This window comes from Xiphias gladius, chromosome 23 (assembly GCF_016859285.1).
Source record: "Xiphias gladius isolate SHS-SW01 ecotype Sanya breed wild chromosome 23, ASM1685928v1, whole genome shotgun sequence".
Classification (NCBI taxonomy): domain Eukaryota; kingdom Metazoa; phylum Chordata; class Actinopteri; order Istiophoriformes; family Xiphiidae; genus Xiphias; species Xiphias gladius.
Genome location: NC_053422.1, coordinates 16,611,904 through 16,633,497, shown reverse-complemented (window position 1 = coordinate 16,633,497; position 21,594 = coordinate 16,611,904). Strand labels below are relative to the sequence as shown.

At 43.2% G+C, this 21,594-nt stretch overlaps 2 protein-coding genes and 1 long non-coding RNA gene across 6 annotated transcripts; 2 read left to right on the top strand and 1 right to left on the bottom strand.

Moving 5' to 3' along the window:
- Positions 1–46: 46 nt before the first annotated feature.
- Positions 47–12,116, top strand: rnf20 (ring finger protein 20, E3 ubiquitin protein ligase). Of its 4 annotated transcripts, none has more exons than XM_040119185.1 (22): positions 47–164; positions 2,827–3,030; positions 3,134–3,202; positions 3,306–3,404; positions 3,514–3,661; positions 3,771–3,956; positions 4,112–4,227; positions 4,435–4,581; positions 4,695–4,769; positions 4,912–5,031; positions 5,184–5,363; positions 5,445–5,580; positions 5,735–5,856; positions 6,029–6,185; positions 6,362–6,689; positions 7,436–7,553; positions 7,830–7,979; positions 8,076–8,288; positions 8,706–8,831; positions 8,976–9,116; positions 9,706–9,810; positions 11,269–12,116. In XM_040119185.1, the coding sequence occupies exons 1-22, from the start codon at positions 84–86 to the stop codon at positions 11,443–11,445; spliced, it is 3,198 nt and encodes a 1,065-aa protein (XP_039975119.1). In that variant the 5' UTR covers positions 47–83; the 3' UTR covers positions 11,446–12,116. The 4 variants fall into 4 exon arrangements, with proteins under 4 accessions (XP_039975119.1, XP_039975120.1, XP_039975121.1 ...); XM_040119186.1 differs by lacking the exon at positions 47–164 and adding an exon at positions 2,304–2,439 and having other exon boundaries at positions 11,269–11,445; XM_040119187.1 differs by lacking the exon at positions 47–164 and adding an exon at positions 2,307–2,439 and having other exon boundaries at positions 2,847–3,030; positions 11,269–11,445.
- Positions 12,117–12,276: 160 nt separating this feature from the next.
- On the top strand, positions 12,277–15,838 carry LOC120784987 (transmembrane protein 109-like). The gene is made up of 3 exons (XM_040119190.1): positions 12,277–13,376; positions 15,031–15,133; positions 15,346–15,838. Exons 1-3 carry the CDS (start codon positions 13,131–13,133, stop codon positions 15,699–15,701), a joined length of 705 nt encoding a protein of 234 aa, XP_039975124.1. The 5' UTR covers positions 12,277–13,130; the 3' UTR covers positions 15,702–15,838.
- A 2,741-nt stretch (positions 15,839–18,579) lies between these two features.
- On the bottom strand, positions 18,580–20,344 carry LOC120785581. The gene is made up of 3 exons (XR_005706621.1): positions 20,199–20,344; positions 19,979–20,088; positions 18,580–19,509 (listed from the first exon to the last, which is right to left on the bottom strand). It is a non-coding gene; the product is annotated as an uncharacterized LOC120785581 (long non-coding RNA).
- Positions 20,345–21,594: the final 1,250 nt, after the last annotated feature.

Genomic DNA, 21,594 nt, shown 5'->3' with positions numbered 1-21,594 from the left:
GAGGAGGTGCTCGTGATGTGGCGGGGCGTGTGTCACCTCGGCAACGCAATTGGCCCCGTCGGACAGACAGGGGCGGTGTTCGCATGGCGCAGCATCAATGTGCTCCTCTGTGGACTCTGGGGTCATACCAGAACCTTTTGGGTGCAGGGTCTGGAAAACAGGAGGTGAATACAATGCGTCGTCAGAAGCGAGCAACGAAGTCGAAGTCTGCATGCACGCGGGCGTCACACGGCTCCGAAAGAGCCCCGCCTCCTTTTTCCTGCACACTGCAGACCGTTGCAGCAGAGTCTGAGCAGCGGTGAACTGTAACCTGAGAGGCCCGCTGCAATGTTGCACTTCCAGTTTGTTTGCTTTTTTTTGTTTGTTTGTTTTTGTTTTTTTTTTGGCCTGGTGAAAGTGTGGATGATAATGTCCGTCTCATTTGAGTGGATGCAGAGGTGTGACGGTTTTAAAAAAAAAAACTCTCCAAGGCCTCCATGATGGTGGATGGATTTAGTTAAATCAGCATGTGATGTTAACATATTATTGTTCCGAATTTCAAAAAAGGAAACCTTCCACCTCATTTCAGATCTTATCTTTCAAACTAATTCACAGGTTCACTCCTCTTATTCTTCCCAAACCTTTTACAAGCAGAAGTCCATTTTCAGTGAGATACTTGAGTCCTGACTTATGGAACTCTTTTTCTCATTTGGTTAAAACTACACCTGCCTTCGGGTCCCGCAGAGCAAATTTTATAAATAGACTTAAATCTCTGTTTTGTAATCTCTTTTAAAAAGTAACACATTTTAACAGTGTGGATTTGTTTTAGATGATCATTTATGAGTTTGTATGCAGTTTGTTTGATTTTTTTTCCCTGCGCAAATAAACAAAAAATTGTGTAATTTTCAACAGGAGATGCCTTTAGTTCTGATAGGGCTTTTTAGACCATTTATTAACTTTTATTTTATGTCATTGTAACTCTGTAATTGTCTGACTTGATTCATCTTAATTTGAGATTTTATATAGAGTTGAGGAGCCCTATTCTCTACATATTTTCATTACACTAGCATTGGTCCATGTTTTAGTTCATTTATTGGACACAAATGATTTACCAATAACTGGAACTAGAGCAAAACCCGCTTTTTCATGCTCCCTTGTTTATCGGCCCGATGCGTCACATTGGTTTTCAAACACGTCACACACAAACAGCTCTTACACTGATTGCTGAAAATGGCCCCAAAAAACGTTAGTCCAGGAGTGACCTCAGCAGATAGGGATATTTCAACCCATAGGCTGGGGTCGATCTGTATCTCACAAATAATGACAGGCCGCTTTTTATGCAACCTGGACTCTGCACCCAGTGCAGTGTACCCTTTAATGCCTCTGATAAGAGTTCAGTCTCTGCCCGTGAGTCCCTTTTTACATAAGGATTGAGAGAAAATGTTGTCCAGTCAGGTTTGATAACCCCCAAAGCATGTGAAATAAATTAAAAAGATAGCACCACAGGAATGTTAGTCTGGTTGTTTCGGTTGCCTGATATTTGCTACAGTATCCCCAGGCACTGCACCGGCCATAGATCCATGGATCTGTGTGAGGTGCAATACGACACTGCAGCACACAAAGTATCTGTACTGTGAATCAATGTGGTTTCAATCAGGACATTTCTGATTTGTCTTAGTCATTTTAAAAAAGGGAACTCATTTGCGTGCATTACAATTAGTTTAGCTGCATGCGTTCCACTTTCTTGGGTTATAACATATTGTTTGGTAATTTGTACATTTATGTTATTAAACTGCACTCTACAGTATACTACAGGGCGGGATTACCAACAGCACAAAGCAGGCAACTGACCTCCAGGGGCCCTGACCTCCAGGGAGTTTGCCACTGCGTGTCAGTTGTTTTTTGCTGGTTTGATTACTTGCAAATTTGTTTGTGAGTTTGCACAATTAAAGTACAATATGGAGCGGGTCCTGCATTATTATGTAATCCTGTGTCCCTGAGTCAAAAGCTAGTTCTAACCCCTGCTAGTTTGCTACATATTTTAGTTGATATTGCTCTCAACTGGTTCATTTCCCTAAATTAAATTGTGTTTCATCAAATTACCACAAACCAACTGGCTAACAGTAAACCTGGGGCCACAGTGGTAGTCCAGTATAGAAGCACAGGTTGGTTTCTGGATCTTTGTGGAAAATAAAATAAATCTTCCATCTATAATCTGCTGCGTACCTGCACTCTGCTTGTACGAACTTGGAGGCAACGGTGGCCCAAGTAGCAACCTTTTGGCCTGCAAACTGAATGAATGAATGTTGTGCAGGGTTTGTTTCCCTCCAGGTCAGTAGGGGGCGCAGACGGGGCTGAAAGTCGACCCACTTAGATCGTTAACGCTTCCGTTTCCGAGAGGCAAGGAGCCGCAACATCAACATCCATAGATATAACATAAAACTCTTAACATTAAAAGCGGTAAGACTTCGGTTAGAGGTGGTTGTTGCTGACAATATTACAAAGTAAATGCATCGATGTGTCGGGTCAGAATCGGTTTTCCTGAGCATCAATAGCATTTAAAACTGGCGTTAGCAAACGGCTAACGTTAGCCTAACGTTGCATTGACTGATTTAATCAGCCTGTTCGTGTTTTAAAATGTGATAGCAGGTCATTTTGGTTTTATTTCTTCCAACTGCCCATCGCTTGGGGTAGTAAGATTTCAAAATAAACATTAAGGCAGTTGTCGTTTGCCATTTAGTGTGTTATATGTCCAGCACGCTGTAGCTAACTTTGTCGTTCAAACCACCTCGATCTAACGTTAGCTGTTAACAGTTACATTCTGCTTTTTTTTTTTTTTTTTTTTAGCGTCTTTCCGTTTGTTTCAGGAGTCTGAGGATGTCGGGACAGAAGCGTCCTGCTGACCCCAGCGGCGGTCCCTCGTCCTCCGGTGCGCCCTCAGAGAAGCGGAGGGAGAGGGAAGGAGAGGACGGAGGTCCCGGTGTCAGCGCCGCTGCCGGGGGGAGCACCGCTGTCGAGACGGTCATCAAACTGGGAGGGGTATCTAACTCGGTGAGCTACGCTTTATTATCCACCACAGTGCCATATGACATTAAACTCAGGAGTGTAATGCCTCCTACGTTTTATTCTCATGTTCGATTCAATCCTTTCTCAGGAAGAACAAGACATCAAAGCTCTCCAGGCTAAGAACCGAAAGTTGGGAGAAGCTCTCGATCAAAGACAGGTAAATGAATTCCCCAATATTTGTTTACAACTCACACTGGAAGCTGCATTTGCATCCCCTCTTGTTTTGAGAAAGCTTAATCCCTTGGCTTGTCGTTTTTCAGGTGATTGAGGACGAGTTGCGAGAGAGAATTGAGAGACTGGAGACCCGTCAGGCGACTGATGATGCCAGTCTGTTGATCCTCAATAGATACTGGAACCAGGTAGACACTCACTGGCACAGTTCAGACTTAGGAGCAAAAACAACATTAACAGACTCCTCTTCCATAAAGGTCAAAAAGTTGAAGTGTTATGTCATTCTCTCTCCTTCAGTTTGATGAAAACGTCCAACTGATCATCAGGCGTTACGACCAGACAAGCAGCGAACTTGAAAAATCTCCGGCAGGCGAGGGACGAAGCCTGAAGCCGGAAACTCCAGAACCTGATGGCGACTCCAACCAGGAGAGGGCCAAGGACAGAGGTTAAGACAGAACAGACACAGAATCGTGACTTTGAAAGAAAAAACATTTATACTGATTAACAAACCAGAGATCAAAGCCAAAACCCTATTTACTTCTGTTGTCACCCAGGCCACCAGGGAGAGACAGCCAACTCTTTCCTGGCCACGCTGGCCAGCAGCACCAGCGAGGAGATGGAGGCTGAGCTTCAGGTGAGAGTGGAGTCCAGCCAAAAACAGGCCAATCGCGTAGTGGAGATCTATGAGTGTCTGAGGCGCACTGTGGACCAGCTGAAGGCAGAGCTGGACTCTGGAGCTGGTGAGGAAAAAAAGGAGGGAAGGGTTGGGGTGGAAGACATGATGACATTGTTGTAATGGAGTATAGCTGAGGATGAAATGAAGAAATTCATCAAGTCAGTTTATGTGTTTGTGCTTTGGATAACATCTGATTATTATTGTTGCATTTCTTTCCAGAGGGCAGTTTGTGGCAGATAGCTTCCAAACAAAACTCCCTCCTGACCAGTGAAAATGAGCGGCTGCAACAGCTGACTGAGGACCTGAAGCAAAAGCACAGTCACATGACAAGCGAGGTACAAATTATATGTCCTTCCTTATTCTCTGTTGCAAAATGTTCCCCCTCAGGTCGAGCACGTCTTAACAGTTACAAAAATGCTAAGCAAGTTATTGAGTAAATCTCCTTGCAAGAGACATAAACCATACCTTTTTAATTAGTTCATTTCTTTTCTGTCAGTCATCATCCTTTAGTAACAGTTGCTTTGTCCTCCTGTTATTTCCAGTCCAGGTCTCTTGGTCGTGCAGCTAACAAAGCAGACCAGCGTGTGAGCGAGCTGCAGGTTCTGATCGAAGAGCTCCAGTGGGACATGGAGAAGATCCGCCGCCGAGAGAACCGACTGAATGCACACCTGAGCGAGATACTGGAGAGGGTGAGGATGATGAGGATTTGTGTCGGAACTTATGCCAATCACAGTGTTGTGTTGATACAAAATGTCTTTTTGTTTATGTTGAAGTATGTTATAACACTCCCTGTGAACCCCAGGTGAACAGCAAAGGCTATAAGGTGTGTGGGGAAGCCAGCAGCGTATGTGGGACCATCACTATTAACAAGAGAAAGGTGGGATTGTGTTTTTTTTATTTTTATTTGTTAATTTTGTTTTTTCCCCACATAATTTCGATAATTAAAATAAAGTGTGGTGTGACAAATAGAAAGACATTCTTGATTTTGTAATTTTTTCTATACCTGTCCTTACCAACAGTTTGAGGAAATGAACAGTGAGATGGAGGAGAACCGGGAGCTGGCAGACAACCGTCTCACTGAGCTGCAGAAGCTCCAGCAGGACCTGCAAAATGTTCACCAGGAGAACAACAGCATGAAGGTACTTCTCACACAGCATTATTATGACTCAAGTGTTGGGAAGTTGAAAATTTCCCACTTATGGATTATAGTGCATTTAGAATTATGGCTGTTAATTTCACTGTTATTAAACCAAAGGACTGAATTTACTGCCTTTCTCTCTGTTCTTTTCAGGCGGAGCTGATGAGTCGAGCGGAGGGCATGGTGAAAGAGACTTCAGAGTATCGCTGTCTGCAGTCACAGTTTTCTGTACTCTACAACGAGTCTCTGATCCTCAAGGCTCAATTAGATGAGACACGCGCACGCCTCAACACCACCAGGACGGCACGCCTTCGACAGCTGGAGCACATGGAGGTAAGTTGTGTGTGTTTGCATCTGTGTCCATCTGTTTAACATTCATTCCCCTCTTACTCTTACTTTGGCCTCTGTGTGCAGAATGATGAGGTGGCTCTACAGAGGAAGGTGCGTACAGAGGTGTTTCAGCTGGAGGACACACTAGCTCAGGTCAGGAAGGAGTACGAGATGTTGCGCATCGAATTTGAACAGACTCTTGCTGCCAACGAGCAAGCAGGTAAATAACAGGTTCTGGCTTAAATAGTGACTGAGGCTCATGAATTGGACTAAAAATACCGTAGAGCAGGATCATATTCTTGTTGACAGAAAAGTACTGATGTGTATTCTCTCTCTCACTTTATTTTGTTCCTCCGACTGCCTCCTCGTATCAGGTCCTATTAACAGGGAGATGCGTCACTTGATTAGCACGCTGCAAACCCACAACCAGCAGATGAAGGGAGAGGTGGTGAAATACAAGATGAGGCTGAGAGAGACACAAGCTGAACTCAACCAGGTGTGTCAGAAGGAGACAGACAGAAACTCATGAAGTCACCTCTCACCAGCAGAAGATTTTTTGTTTTACTTTAATGGCAACACACATATGTTATAATCTGTTGAAAATAGTGAAACGGAAAAGGGCAGCACGCCATCCTAAAATTCATCATATGCATCTGTTGCCTCTGTAGGTCCGTGCCTCAAAGGGCAACGCTATCCTCCAATCCCAGTCAAGCACAGAGATGGATGTGAAGGATGAGACAACCTCTCCTTCAACTCCAGCCATCTCTGGAGAACCTGTGGTCAAGACGGAGCCTGACAATGGCTCTTCGACACCCTGCAGCACTGGTAACTAACAACTAGTTAACTGACCATAAACGCTTATTTTATATTTTATTAAGTTGTAAATAACATAAATGGTGTTTTTGCTCATTTTAAATTGTTGTTATGATCCATATCAAGACAAATATGGACAGTCCTGGTTGACAATTCTTTCTTCACTTTGTCTCATCGTCATTCTGTAGGTGCCTCAGTGAAAACGGAGCCTGGAGTGGAACCAGAGGCAACAGTAAAAGAGGAGGATAAAGAGGAGAAGAAAGAGAAGGAGGAAAGGAAAGAAAAGGACGCTATAAAGAAAGAGGAGAAAGACAGAGAAAGGGAGAAAGAGAAGGAAAAGGAGAGAGAGAGGCCGACCCGCAGCAGTGGGAGCAGCAGCAGTGTGATAAAGGAAGAAAAGGAGAAGCCGGGGGGCAGTAGCCAACCCGAGGAGTCAGCCGGGGAGCGTTTGTCTATGGTCGGAGGGTCAAAAAGGAAGGAGATGGAGCAGCTGAAGATTGTCCGAGCAGAACTCAAGTGAGTCGCATGTATGGAAGTTGCTTTTGATTTTAGATGATGCTATTTTTTTTTAACTACCAGACAGATGAGGAAAAACTGGGTGGCCTGTTGGTTAATGGGTCGGTCGGTCATGTGTAAGCAAGCATTCAACCATGCTGGGTCATTCAGTTTTTTGCATAGATGGTCACAAACACCTCTATCAATACATAAAAATACATAAACTAAAACTAAATAAAGTGATAAAGTGAGGAAAAATTTGGCATTTTTTGCTTCTTGATTGGAACGTTAAGTGGATGTTGGGAGACTTGAAAAATACTATGTTTGCTTTGCCTATTGGCAGTTCAATTATATGTACCATATTAATATGTCTTCAAAGAAATCATACTATACTGTACACACCACAGTTGCAGAATAGTTCAAACATGTTAATTTTTATTTTTCCAATATTTGTTGTTATCATTTTATTGATGCAGTGGTTTCTGTGGGTTAACTTCAGGCTATGAGATCCATTTAAAAATAGCGTGAATGATTTCACCAGTCATAGGATTCTGTGAATAATCAGCACCAGCTCACAGTGAATAAAAAACTATTGTTTGCATTAAATTGCAGGTAAACAAAACATATTGCCACTGTGAAATGGGTGTGAGGCATGTTTTTCTCCCCAATTTTATTTCATGCTAGTTTCAAAAGCTTACTGGGCTTTATTCAGAGTTCTTGTTGATTTTGGGCCCTGGATGGTGGTGTTGATGATTTTGGATGTGCAGGAAAGCCCAGGAGTCCCAGAGGGAGATGAAGCTACTGCTAGACATGTATCGCTCAGCACCCAAGGAGCAGAGGGACAAAGTCCAGCTCATGGCTGCAGAGAAAAAGGCCAAGTCAGAGGTGATCAACACTGCACAATACAGTCACTTACAATGTGACTCCTCGCTGACAATTTAAGTTTTGGTGGTGCGCCTATTCATTCCGATAGGACATTAATAACATTATATATTGATAATTGTACTGATAATTTCCATTTGGATTTATTCTTTTTAGTTGACCAACACATGGTCAGATAGAATAGTTTACCATAAAATAATTAATTGTAGCAATCTAATAATAATAATAATAATAATAATAATAATAATAATAATAATAATAATACTGTGCTGTTTCCAGGGAGAGGAGCTGCGTCAGAGGCTGAGGGAGCTGGAGGAGCGGGAGAGGAGGGAGGGCAAGAAAATGGCCGATGAAGAGGCTCTGAGGAAGATCCGCTCTGTGGAGGAGCAGATCGACATCCTCAACAAGAAGCTCTCTATAGCCAAACAGGTGCGTGAGGTGGTCATTTTGTTTGCATTCACAAACTCTCTTCATGGTTCTCCTTTGGTTCTCTAACGCTCTGTCGCCCCCTTGCTCCCTCTGCAGGAGGAGGATGCACTGCTGAGCGAGATGGACGTGACGGGCCAGGCCTTCGAGGACATGCAGGAACAGAACATCCGCCTGATGCAGCAGCTCAGAGAAAAAGACGATGCCAACTTCAAGCTGATGAGCGAGCGGATCAAGTCCAATCAGATCCACAAGCTGCTAAAAGAGGAGAAGGAGGAGCTGGCGGACCAGCTACTCACTTTAAAAACTCAGGTCAGCCATCAGGCAACTCCACAAGGTGCAATCTGCAAGGATAGGGGCTTGTGCACACTTGTTTTGTGATATATCCATAGTTAAGTTGCAGCGATAACTACCTGCAGTCATTTCTTACTTTCTTTGAACTATGGATTATATTCATCAATTAAAAAAATAAATTTGCCATTTTAGTTTTTCAATAAACACCCCTTCACTGTTAAATACAGCTTCTGTGCCATTTTAAATAGTTGTATATTTTAAAGGTTGAATAAACACCTACACTATTAATTTTTTGTGAGACTGCTCCAAATTGTGTGCCCAATTTCCTGTTTGTCACTTCTTACCATCCTGTTCAACTTCTAGCCCTAATGTGTTTTTTGTTTTTCTGTTCATTTTACTTTTTTTTTTATTTCTTGGGATTGTGCCCATTTATAGGTAGACGCCCAGCTGCAGGTGGTGAGGAAGCTTGAGGAGAAGGAGCGTCTCCTGCAGGGCACCATCAGCACTGCAGAGAGAGAGCTGGCACTTCGAACACAAGCCTTGGACATGAACAAACGCAAGGTAACACATGGTTTAGTTGTGATGAGCCACAGCTGCAGAGTAAATTCAATCCCAAAAATTGTGAGCTGTTAGTACAAAAACACAGTATGAGAAGAAATTACATTCCCATTGAGGATGAACAAAGACATCTATGTTTTCCTCCAGGCTCAGGAGTCTGCATTGCTGTCGGAGGAGGTGCGAAGTCAGCTGGAGCAGGTTCAGCAGAGGCTCACACTGGTCAGAGAGGAGGTCATTGAGAACAGTATCTCCAGGGAGAAAGAGTCGTTCAACGCCAGACGAGCACAGGTAACAACACACACAAATCAGTACGTGGGCACAAATAAGCTCAAGCCATGAAGGTTATGTATTTAAAAGGTGAAATGTGGTTCAAACAGTTATATCCACTGAGCCCCAAAAACATATTGGGGCATATTGAGGATAAATTCAAGTCATTTATTGTCCATAGCTGTGATATACAGTAAACATAATCAGACTGACAAAACATTTAGCCTAAAAGTAAGTTGCATGCAACACAGGAAAAACAAATGAATTTTCCCTGACTGTCATAAGACTTGTGGGATGACGTTCCTAAAAAATACTGCATATTTTCTAATGGCAAATTAGATTTGTTGCTCGAGACCTTTGTTTCCTCCCCGTTGTATGTGAGCTAAATAGATGTTGCCAGTTTAAATTTTGTTGTACTCTACTGAAATGGTGAAAAAATTCTACATCACTAATATTTTCACTCTGAAGCTAAACCTTGTTGTTTTCATGTTGTGCTCAGATGCTGGAGTCTCCAATATTAACTGCTAAAGAGTATTGTATTCATAAAGACTATTGTAAAATAAAAGTAAAATATTTTTACTTTCAGTTGTTAACTCTCAATTTGTTTCAGGAGGATATCTCCAAACTTAGGAGAAAGATTGAGAAGGCCAAGAAACCAGCTGAGAAAATCAGCAATGGAGACGAGATCCTAAATGAAGAAATTAATGACTACAAGGTAGGTTTTGGTGATACAAAAAAATGTAAAACCTTTAAAACTCTGTTTTCAATGATCCTCCTCCGGAAAGGTCAGCTGTTTCTCCCTGTTTCCAGTCTTTGTGCTAAGCTAAGCTAACCAGTTGCTGGTGGTAACTTTCTATTTACCTTAAAGGCACAAGAGATTTTTCATCTTCTCATCTAACTCTCTTTAAAGGTGCTATATGTAAGTTTTGCTATTGCTACATAGCCAGCATTAGCATTAACAGGTGTTTACTTACCAGTCTAGAAGAAGCTCAGGATCAAACTTCATTCCTTTACTCACCAAGAGCCATCTCCAGCGGTGGAAAGCAACGCCATGTTAATTCTTGTGTTGCTTCTATTTCTATCACTTCTTTTCTTCTACTTAAGTTAGCATGCTAACCAGCTATCCCCAGCCTGGCCGGCCCGTCTCGTCTCTTTCTGATAGTGAGTCACTGTAGTGTCCCCTTTCCGTGTAAACACAACAATGGATGAAGCTCTTGGCAAGCGACCACCACCACCACCCGCTCCCTGCAAAAAAACACATTCGGCTGCAGAGAAAACTTGCATATAGCACCTTTTTAAGAAAACTAAGAAGACTAACGGCGACTAAGCACATTTCCAAAAGTGTCAAACATTTTCTTTAACAACCAGCAGTTCCTCATGCTTGGGACGCTGGCATTGAACAGAGATCCAAGGGCAAACCACAGTCTGAACGCCCTTCATTTCCTTGATAAGAACACCTGAGTTGGGAAATTACAGCAGCCATGTCCAGTTATACCTAAGTAACACCACAGGAACTGGAATTAATAAACCTCTGGCAAAATTCCTAAACAAAGAGGTTGACAGGAGTCTTAAGGGTCTGTTTGTCTTGTAAGCGGGCAATTTAACTAAATGAACCAGAGTTTTCTTTCTCTCTGGTTTCCAGACCAACTGTCAGTGTGATCACACTCTTATGACAGGAACACAGTAAAACACTTACAATTCCAACCAGCTGTGGAAGACTGAAAACACATTAAATGCAAATCGTAGTCGTCTCCGTTCAGATTTCTGTAGCGTCAGCTGCAGGATCATGCTCAGATTTTTCCAGATTTGTTCATAAACTTGTAGGCGTTTGGATATTATCATGATGGGTCCAGACACTTTGATGTTAGACCCCCCGTACTACGAGATATATGTGTCAGCCCTTCTCTGTACTCTCCACGGTATCGAGAATAAATCATGGCCACATCAGGGTTTATGATCGGCCGTCAATATCGTGGTGTGTTCCTGACAAGAGTGTTCTGGTTAAGGACAGTTGAGCATAAAGTGCTGCCTGTATGACCTCACGGCCTCACTGCTGCCCTAAATATTTGTGTCCACTCATTGCGAACCATTCAGCTGTGGACAAAACTGGCTTCTCGGTTTATTGTTCAAACCTTTCCTTCCCTCCCTCCCTCCCTCTCTCTCCCTCCTCTAGGCACGTCTAACGTGTCCGTGCTGCAATTCTCGGGTGAAGGATGCTGTACTGACGAAGTGCTTTCACGTCTTCTGCTTCGAGTGCGTCAAGACGCGCTACGACACACGCCAGAGGAAGTGCCCCAAGTGCAACGCTGCCTTCGGAGCAAACGACTTCCATCGCATTTACATCGGCTAAAGCTGCGGTTCCACCGCGGCTACTTGCGATGCAAAAGGGTCAAGAAGATAAGCAGTAGTACAAAACCCCGCCGGGAGCATCGCTGTACTTAAGTGTTTCCTCCTCTGACAATGTACATCCCATCCTCACGCATCTACAGGATTGTCTCAGTGTGAAATCCTCTCCTCTCGATGCTCCCAGCCTCACGGGGCCGCACCCGCACACTGAACTGAACGCTTTAATTATTTCCTTTTTCTGGCGACTGAATTCAGCCCCAGTATCCACTACTTTTACTCTACGCTTTCAGATACTCGTGCAGGAAAAGTGTAGAGAAATGAAATTCTGCGAGTTTTGCATCACAGGCTGCAGTCTGCAGTGTTTGTGTGCATGTGCGTGAGGGTGCGCGGGTGTGTTTGTGTGCAGGCAAAATACACAAACCAGTGTACAAAGGAAATGATTAGTGCAGTGCGAAAACAGCATTCCTTCCAGTGTCGTGGATGTTTGTATCATGTTGGTGTGTATGTATATACTGTGTCGTTATTGTTTTTTTTTGGTTTTTTCTGTTTTTTATTTGAAATCTGCCTCTTCTTGCGCCAAACTGTCCTGAAATCTGTAAAATCTCCTGACTTGATGCTGTGTAATTGCTAGTTATTAAACTGCCACCAAAAGTGTCCAGCTTCTGCTTCCAATTCACCATTTTTTTCAGTCTGAGATGTTCGTCAGATCCCTGTGAACAATATTAATATTTGACATGGGGAAATTAAACGAAGAGTCCCAGCGTGCAAATCTGTGTTTGTCCCCGAGCACATCGCCTTCCTCCTCCTCCACCCCTCCTCCTCCTCTTCCTCCTCCTCCTCTATGTTTTCGCACACTGGAAACAGTCATTAGGGACGCTAGAAAGAAAGGAGTGCCATACGGGAACGGCGACAAGGGAGAGGTTTTTTTTTTCTTTCTTTCTTTTTTTTTTTTTTTTTTAAGGTTGTGCAACATAATCCATCGCAGCAGTGCTATTGATGCAAGCTCTAAGACAAAGGAACACCAAACTTGCCCGGTGTGGAGCTCAGAGCAGAAATAAGAGGCTTTAGGAGACTCGTGGTCCAGCTCAACTTCACCGCGTTTTTACCGTTTTCTTTTACGCGTAAAGCTGCAAGAGCAACACTTTGAGACATTTCCGCAAGGTATCCTTTTTATTAATAACTTTCCGCTGCGTGTAGACAAATCATCGGATATTTCGCCCACCGCGCGTTCTGAGCCTTTAAGGGATTCTTACCAAATATAGCCACTGTAAACTGCTGGAGTGTCCTTGACGAAGCTGCGCGGTCCTAGGTTTAATATTTGCAGCGCTGCCAAAGTTTATAATTAAATGCTCTGATCATCTTGGGTCATCGGGCCTGACCGACACATTTGGTCTGATTAGCAAATTGGACACACTGAATTTGAATCAGTTGGTGTGTTGTTGTTATTATAGAAGATTTCGCGGTTCCTCTTATATCTTTCTTCCTATTGTGAACTGCAGCATGTTGATTTAAAAACGCTCAGCAACCTGAGATCGCTCCCACCAGAAGCCATTTTTAAGTCTTTGATTTACCATCCTGCCTGAGTCACTGAACACAGGCTGCTCAGCCTGTTCTGGACTGCAGCCTTAACCTGAGCACATACATTTAAGCACATTTCCCCCCCTCTCTATTGTTTTCAAATCTCCCGCAATGACTTTTTGTGCGTCTTGCTCTGGGCGCGGTGGATGTGCCACGACTCGGTTTTTCCTCACCATCTGTGTCTTGGCGCTGGGCTCGGCGGTGGGCTCGGCTGGAGCTGAAGCCCAGCAGGCCAAGCCGACCGGGGAGAGCCCACCGGCGGTCACCCTCCGCACTCTGCTTAGGGGAGCCTGCCAGGAGATCCAGCAGTACGCGGAGTCCGTGGTGGGAACCGGTGTGCTGCGGTCAGCTGCTGAGGTACAGAGAGGAAGTGCACTACAGACTTATATTCTTTTCCTCCCTGCACCAGGAAGTGGCTTTTCACTCACTTCTTTTCTTTAATTGTTAATATACTATGGTCTAACTTCACTGTTTGCTCTGTCACTATTTTTGATCAATGTTTAACTATATCTGATCACTAATTTTACCTCTTCAACTTCCATCCATGTCTCCACCCTTCACACACATTCCTCTGCCCATGCCCCTCAACTTGTTAATCTCGCTCCTGATCCCCTCATCTTCTCTGCCCTCACTTCATGTCTTCTTCTATCCATACATCCCCCTCACTCATGAACACACACACACACACACACACACTCTTTTCCGTCTCCCTGCTTCTAACGCCGCATTGGCTCCCTTTTCCCCAGAGTGCAGTGTTGTTTCTTGAGTCTTTGCTTGGTCAGGAGAGCGCCTATACAGTGGCCATGGTAAGAAACCCCCTGGGTGTCTCAATCTAGCCTAATCTGACATGGGCCCTTAAACAGAGTCCTCTCATGTGGCTCTTTTTAGCTCAAGTGGGTGACATAGTTGGTGCAGTGAGTAAGAGCATGGCTTTAGTGAATAATTGGCCATACGTGTGTTTATATATGGAGATATTTGCATGCAAGGCCACCATACTTGTGAGCTTGTAATGATAAGATTCTGTGCTGGCAAGCTGATAAGTACGCTGAATTAGTTCACCATGACTCAGTTGGTATCTTTGAATGCAAGATGTATGGTGTGGACATAATCCTTGGATGAGAAATGGTATTTTTATGAGTCCACAGTATGAAACATAGCGCCTTACTCCATCTGAATTTGGCTCTGTTTGATTGTGTCCATGGAAAAATGTTGCATTTTCAACTGTTAAAAACGAGCTGAAATTTACAGTGAGATGTATGCTCTTTTACTGCCATTTATAGGCTGCACCACAGCTTTGAAAACGTCTGTGTCTTCACAAACCTGCCTTTGGCACGAATTCAATGTCAAAGGCATTGAATGATCATTTGGAAATCGAGCCCCGTGGAACCAAGCCGAGCCTTAAATGATTTTAAGTGATATACACACACCGATGTGCAGTGACAGATGCTTGACTCATGCTCTGGCCTCTACTGGACGGTCCTCATGTTTGTGCCAGTGTGTACCGCAACAGGTGCAGATAAGATACGCGTCCTTGTTACTGGGCTACCCTTGACCTTGCTTGATGAGGCTATACTGTGTATCTGAGTGTGTGTGTTTGTTGTGTGATTTTTTTTTTGGGGGGGGGGATAGAGGCTGTACAGGAATTAGGGGGGGGGGGCCTCCAGCTGTCACTCGCATGCACAGCTGTTTGTCCAAGTCAACAGTACGGCACTTCTTCTGTCATAACGTGCAGCTCAGCAGCACTGACAGTCCATAAGAGTTTCCCTTTTTGATTTACTGATTGAACTTGTACCAACAGCCACTGTAAATATGAGTCGCGCCGTTTTTATAGGCGAGCATAATAACTCACACTGTAGCACTGTGGCATTGGAGCCTTTGTTGGCCGTTTAAACAAATCTGTACCTCTCCGCTGCATGATCAGTAATGGGATCGGAATGCTGCCTCCCTTCATTGTTACCTTGTATAATAACAAAGTACAACATGTCTCCACTCTTCCCACACACTGCCACAGTTTTTCGAGATGGTGATCCGGTTCCTGGCCGAAGGAGCTGCCAGCGGCCTGAACGTCATTGCCGTGTACGTCGCAGAGATCCTCAGGGTCACGGGATTCGACGGTGGGTACCGGAGCAAGAGAGGATCCGTGGCAATGAACCCTTTAGGTGCAAGTGAAAAATATGCAGTCGTGCCTCTCCCTCGGGGCAGTCTGTCTGCCACTCCTCCTTAATTGCGAGTGTTGACTCCTGTTGCCCCCCCGTTTAAAAGACAGGTGCTTTCAGTCCTTATTCCAAATGAAAATATGCGTAAACTGGCTTTCGTCTCCCCACAGTTGCGCTGACGTTGCCCCGATTCACTCCGGAGGGTGTGACCGCCGTCGCCCAGTGGGGTCTGGTGGCTCTCATTGGCTACTGGGCGCTGACCATCGTGCTCCGTGTGCTGATCGCGGTGGTGAGGCGGGTGTTCTGGGTGGTGAAAACCGTCTTGGCGCTTTGGCTCTTCGGACTGATGGTGACCGACAAGACCGCCGACGCAGAGACCACGGCGGTTCGACTGGCCATCCTGGTGCTGGTTTGCGTCCTGGTGACTCTGCTCACATCTGCCTCTGAAAAGTCGTGTGCAGTGGAACACCGGCTGAGCTGCCTGGAGGCCCGGCTGAAGGCAGCAGAGAAGAGGAAAGGGGAATAGCGATGGGAGTGGGTTGAGAGGAGTAAAGATGGACAAAGGTGATGGTAATGTCGATTAAGAAAATAGTAATTTTGATGGTTTCTATATGTGTGGCAAACTATTATGGCAAATAAAGTAATCTCTGGGATTTTAAATCAGGAATGCTCCTTTTGTTTTCCTTCAGAAAAATGCCAAATGGACATGCTGATGTTTGGCAGGTATAATGTTTACCATGTTCACCATCTTAGTTTCAAACATTTCACAAGAAATGTTTGGCCTGCTGGAGACATTAGAGGAATAGTCAAGGGGTCATTAGGATTCATCCGCTGGGGATTATTTATCTGTATTTCAAATGTTTTGGCAATCCATCCAACAGTTTTTGAGATAATTTAGTCCGGATCAAAGTGATCAACCGATTCCAAGGCTGGCCTAGTCAGATTACTTTATCGAGACACTGGAAAAATCCAGGATCAAGCAGCTAATCTCCTTTTTGATGTCTCATTTTCAACTCACCACGACTAACATGGTATTTTCGGCCCAGGCTGACCTGTGGCCCCTTGGCAGACTCCTCAGTTTCCCTGCGCCTGGGTGCTTTCCTGCTGCTCAGTCAGCTGGAAGCTTTTTTTTTATCCTTGGGTTCACGTCAACAATGTTCACCCCCACTGCCACGGCAGCCGAGTGGAAAAGCCCGACCTCAGTGCCAAAATTGTCTTTCCTGCCTGCAGCAGCAAAACTCGCTTCCCCCCTCCTCTTTGTTGTGGTTGCGTGCCAAGTAGGCTAGAAATTAATCCACAGTGAAACTAGCTGTGACGTCTCACTGTGTCACCACCTCTCTGCATCATCACAGAGACAGCAGCGGTAACGTGATGCTACACCTAAATGTGTTTATAAAATTATTATTTGATAAAATCTTATTGTCAAAATTAAATGCCTAATATGAGAAGATGTATGTGAGTGAAGCCTTTGAATTTAAAGCGGCTATGATTAATGTTTTTTTTTTAATAACAATTGATCAAATGAGTGTGTAATGTGAAAGGTGTAGCTTGTACTGACGAAACCACGGAGAATTATTACCTGACTCTGCACTTCCTCTCTGCTCTTATAGCGTCTTTCAGCTCATTGTTTTGGTTTTCCGGGGCACAGCTACATTGTTTTGGTTCGCACCGCTCTCATAGCATAGTTTTTGTTCGCAGCCACCTGTTTTCATTGAAAAAGCCCTAAAAAGCAAAAGGGAAGACAAAGTTAATGACTAGCTGGTGAAAACAAAGTGGAACATTTAGCAGAAAAATAGGATATTTCCCCCAGGAGTTCGTGGAGTTCATAAATAGAGCTTAAAGGAGAGTGAATACTGGACCCACATTCACTGGGTGCCCAGGAACACAACCCCAAATAAATGCTGATTTTGCCTCAGGTCTGTCGAATGCATAAATAAGCAACTGTTTGCTTACAAGTCAACTATGAGTTAAATTTGCTGGTCTGCAGCTCAAAACTAAGTGGATAAAAGTGAAATTAAAAGTCCATTTTTATTTCAAAGTTGCACACATTGCAGCTTGTCTAGCTATGATCTCCACAGCTATAGTATGTGTTTCAGACAGATAATAAAGAGATCTCAGTGCGACTGTAATATTATCTAACCTTAGATCAAAACTTCACCTATAATAGAATCTGGTCAGAGATGAACAACTATTTCAGTGATCAGATTTTAATTCCTCTGGATTACTTAGAGTTGGTAAAGCATTTTTCCCAAATCTGCAACATTAATTTTAAGCATTTGCTGTTATTGAGTGATGTTATGAAAAGCAGGCTTTCCGTTTTTTTGTCATTGTTAAAGTGTGAATGCATGTTTCTTGAGGTGGTAAACTTTGGGGGATTCATAGGATCACTAAGAGTAACAAATGTGTCTACAGAGAATTTGTTACTGTCTCATTCAACAACCAGATTTGTGGCTCTGTAGGTTTCCTTTACAGCACACAAAAGGCTCAGTCAACAAGTTGGTATGGTGTAAGGAATTTATATGCTTGGATGAGCTTCCAGCTGTGTGGCGACATATTTGGCGGGCGGTGCTCGTAGTGGTGGTGAAGGGTTGTCACAGAATTACAAAATGTGTTGTCTGTGAAGACATGAAGACAGTGGAACAAAATACAAATACAAACCAGATAGTGGGGTGTTATTAGGTCTAATGCACCTGACACAATGTCAAAATACACTAACATACAAACACAGGATGCTCACTTGTTTTAGAAATGTTTTACAACCGTTTATATCAAGTTCTCAAAAAAACACGCAGTCCAAAACGTTCAAAATGAACAGTTCAAAGCGAAAAAAACTGACATGTAACTCTAAATACAGGCCTACTGTTGTGTTCAGTGTACATGCGAGAGCAAAGAGACATCCAAAAAAGAAGCATATTGCATCTATAGCCACGAATATTGCTTGTGTATGTGTGTCTGTGTGTAAAAAAGTCACAAATGTACTAACAGATTTATGCTGAATTAGACTCTTAAAGCACTGGACTCAAGTCACAATGCTGATGTGAGTGGAGCAAAGAGATGTGGAGGAGCTTTATTTATCCATCTGTAACCTGATGGGGACAAAGTGCTGCTGGCAGCAGAAACTGAAAATATAGCTCAAACAGATAAGACATAAATTTAATCCATAGACCTATGATTGGAACCTTTAGTCTGACCCCGTAAAAGTCTTGATTTGGGGAATTGATTTGCAGCTGAAAAAGCATTGAGGTTAAAACTGATATGTCAATTTTTAGATGTTTATTTTACTAAGAATCTCGCTCAACATCATTTGATGATTATGTTTCAACATGTAGTAAATTTAAACAGAGCAACTGAAATGCCATTAAAACAAGTTAAGACTATATGCAGCTTATATTCAAAGACTCATTTTTAAACTACATTTAGCCCAGTTTTTCAGCTGCACTACTATCATCCTCTCTCAGAAATATCACATAATCTACAATTTCGTGACTATAATAGGAGTTTTTGATCAGTGCGGCCATTCACACCTTGAGAAGTGATTATTCATTGATCATTCTCTCATGCGTCTAAAGCTTCACACAGATTTTTTTTTAATTTACAGTGATTAATGCTTCGTAAATGTTTCAGTGCAGGGAACTAATTGACAACCTGGCCGTCGTCTTTAATGTCCACAGAATCACAGTGTTATATAGACAGACAGTGTATAGATTTTATTCTGAATTGATGATGAGTCCACGATGTGTAATATTTGAATGTAAGGACAGAGATCACTGTCTCTGTCCTTACAGTGATGACTGATGGATCATAAAAGAGGTAACGTTAGTAAAGATGGGTCTTGGGTAACAAACTAATGATCGTCTTCTCCAGGTGTAAACTTCTGCAAATTAAGGTGCTCCAATATGCACTTTGATTTCAATCGTTTGAATGAAGAAATGAAGCTTGTTTAGGCTCGGCAGGGGAAAAAAGAGAATCTTTGTTGAAGAAAACCTGCCAGCGAGCAGGTTAGATTAACAGAGTAAGTTATCGCGGTAACTGACTCAGAGTTAAAGTGATCTCTGTTTCTGGAAAGGAATACCTGTAGTTTCCCTCAGCAACCAGTTAAAGCCCAAAATGTCAAACTATTCTTTTAATGTCACACTAGTGATTGGGTTTACAAATTTGAGTGTGCCTTTCAAAAATCAAGAATTTCAGAGGGAGTTGAGTTTGTCTGAGGTATAAACATCACAGTAAGTTCAGTCTGAAGTGAGTGGGGAAGCCGAGGGTACGGCCATCCCGTCCAGCTCAAACCGCACCTCAGGGTCAGAACAGACAGGGAAGGCTGGACCGTCAGCTGAAACCTGGAGAGAAAAAAGACAGATCTGTCACTGAGTGTCGGAGTACAGGACTGCATGAATGATAATGAATGATCAGTGTATTTTCCTAGGAGTTTGTTTTGTTGCTTTTATTTTTTTAATGTTGCAAATCTCTTGCCAATAACACTGGCACAACCAACACACTGAAGAGCTACTGGTCATCTCAACCACCGTTTCATTTGTTTATAGTGATTACAATATAAGAAATCCACCTTTGGTGTGTGTGTGTGTGTGTGTGTGTGTGTGTGTGTGTGTGTATGCTCAGACTAATATAGTTTCTAGGTCATCGCTCAGAATAAACAGGTGGCACATTCACAGTAGGGGGATTGTGTATCTGCAGAGCGAAGAGACATATAACATATTAGTGGTGAGGAGGGGTGAAAATAGACAGAGCTCCAGTGTTGAGACAACAAGCGAGGGGAACTCCTCTCAATGAGGTCCAACACACACTAACCAGTGGGCAAGTCGGAGCATAAGGCAGCTGAGCAGGGTAGTGTGTCCCACGGGGCTGACTGAGTTGCTCTGGCCTCGGGACAACAGGCTCATGGTCATACTGCAATTTGGCTTGAAAAGAAACACAATGGGAATACATGATCTCAACAGCAGGACTCTTGCACACACACACACACACACACACACACACACAAAGTGTAAAGTAGCTTTAATGAGCTCACCTCATGGAAACGCACAGCAGGCTCAACAGCAGCGGTCTCATAGCCGTCCTTTTCGGAGGAGCTGTTCCCACAGCAGCAGCACCTCACGCAACAACAGCAGAAAAGTGCAGCGAGGAAAGCACCGATGGCAATAACGAAATACGAGGGATCATAAGGTAGAGCTGAAACAATAAGTGTCTTAATCAATTATTCCACTGGCAGAAGAGTTTTCGCCAACAATTTTGATTATTGATTAATTGCAAGCATGTCAAATATTTGCTGATGTCAGGCTTGTAATGGCAATTTTTCCCAATTTTATGACACTTATAGACTGCAAGATTATTAAAAAAAAAATATATATATATATAAAATGATAATGGAAATGATCATTAGTTACAGAGCTATTACGAGACTGTAGAAGAGGTACAGTATGCATATAAGATGGAAAAGTTGGAAAACTGCACATCTTCTTTGGTTAAACCCAAAGCTTGAAACAAACAAAAGAAGCTGAAAATGAGACGTTTTTGAGAGTGATAAATCAATAACTGACACTTATTATAAAACACACAGGTTACTCACACTCCATATCCAGTAACACCACCAAGGCCTTGTTGTCATTCCGATCTCTGACCTCAAAGCGTCCGCTGCATGACATTTGCAGTACCTCATTTGAAATCCCGCATGGCTTCAGCAGATCAAACCCTACACAGTCAGATTCATCCAAACCCTCCTGCAGCCTTCACGAACTATCTTGGTCTTAGGCTTTCTCAGTTTATGGTCACTCTCTGGAAAGAAGTTAACGTTGCAGGAGTTTGTTCCAGATTAAAAGTTAAGCTGAATTGTTGACCAGGATTAAGCACAAAGTACCTTTTGCTTGCTGGAAGAGAGGACGCATAGGACAGACGATATTAAAAAGCTTCTCCACCGAAAATCCTATCAGTACAAAACACTCATCCCATGCAGTCTTAGTTCTTGGTGTAAGTTTCTATTTTTCTCTTTCACACAGTGTGGCAGCTGTGATCAGCTTAAAGGAATCGATTTATTTGAATAAATGACATTTTGGGAGATGCACTTATTTGCTTTCTTGCTAGCTTAGTTTGGCACAAAAGCTGTAAATCTGTGACCTGGCTTTGTCCAAAGGTCCAAATTCAAATCATAAGCCCCTAGTCTTGCACATAACTCCCCCATAAAACCACAACTTGACAGTTTTACATTTCCGTTTTGGCAGTGATTCAAAGAACAAGATACAATACATTAATTAGTCAGCTTTAAGCAGGCTTTATACTCCTGATCTGCTTGTAGGGTGGCCCGCACCTTTCTGTAACTTTCTGAACCTACCGACGATGTCGACATCGTGATTGGCCAGCTGTGCAGAGGTGAGAGATGAGCCAGGCATCGTACTTCACTCTCTAGCACC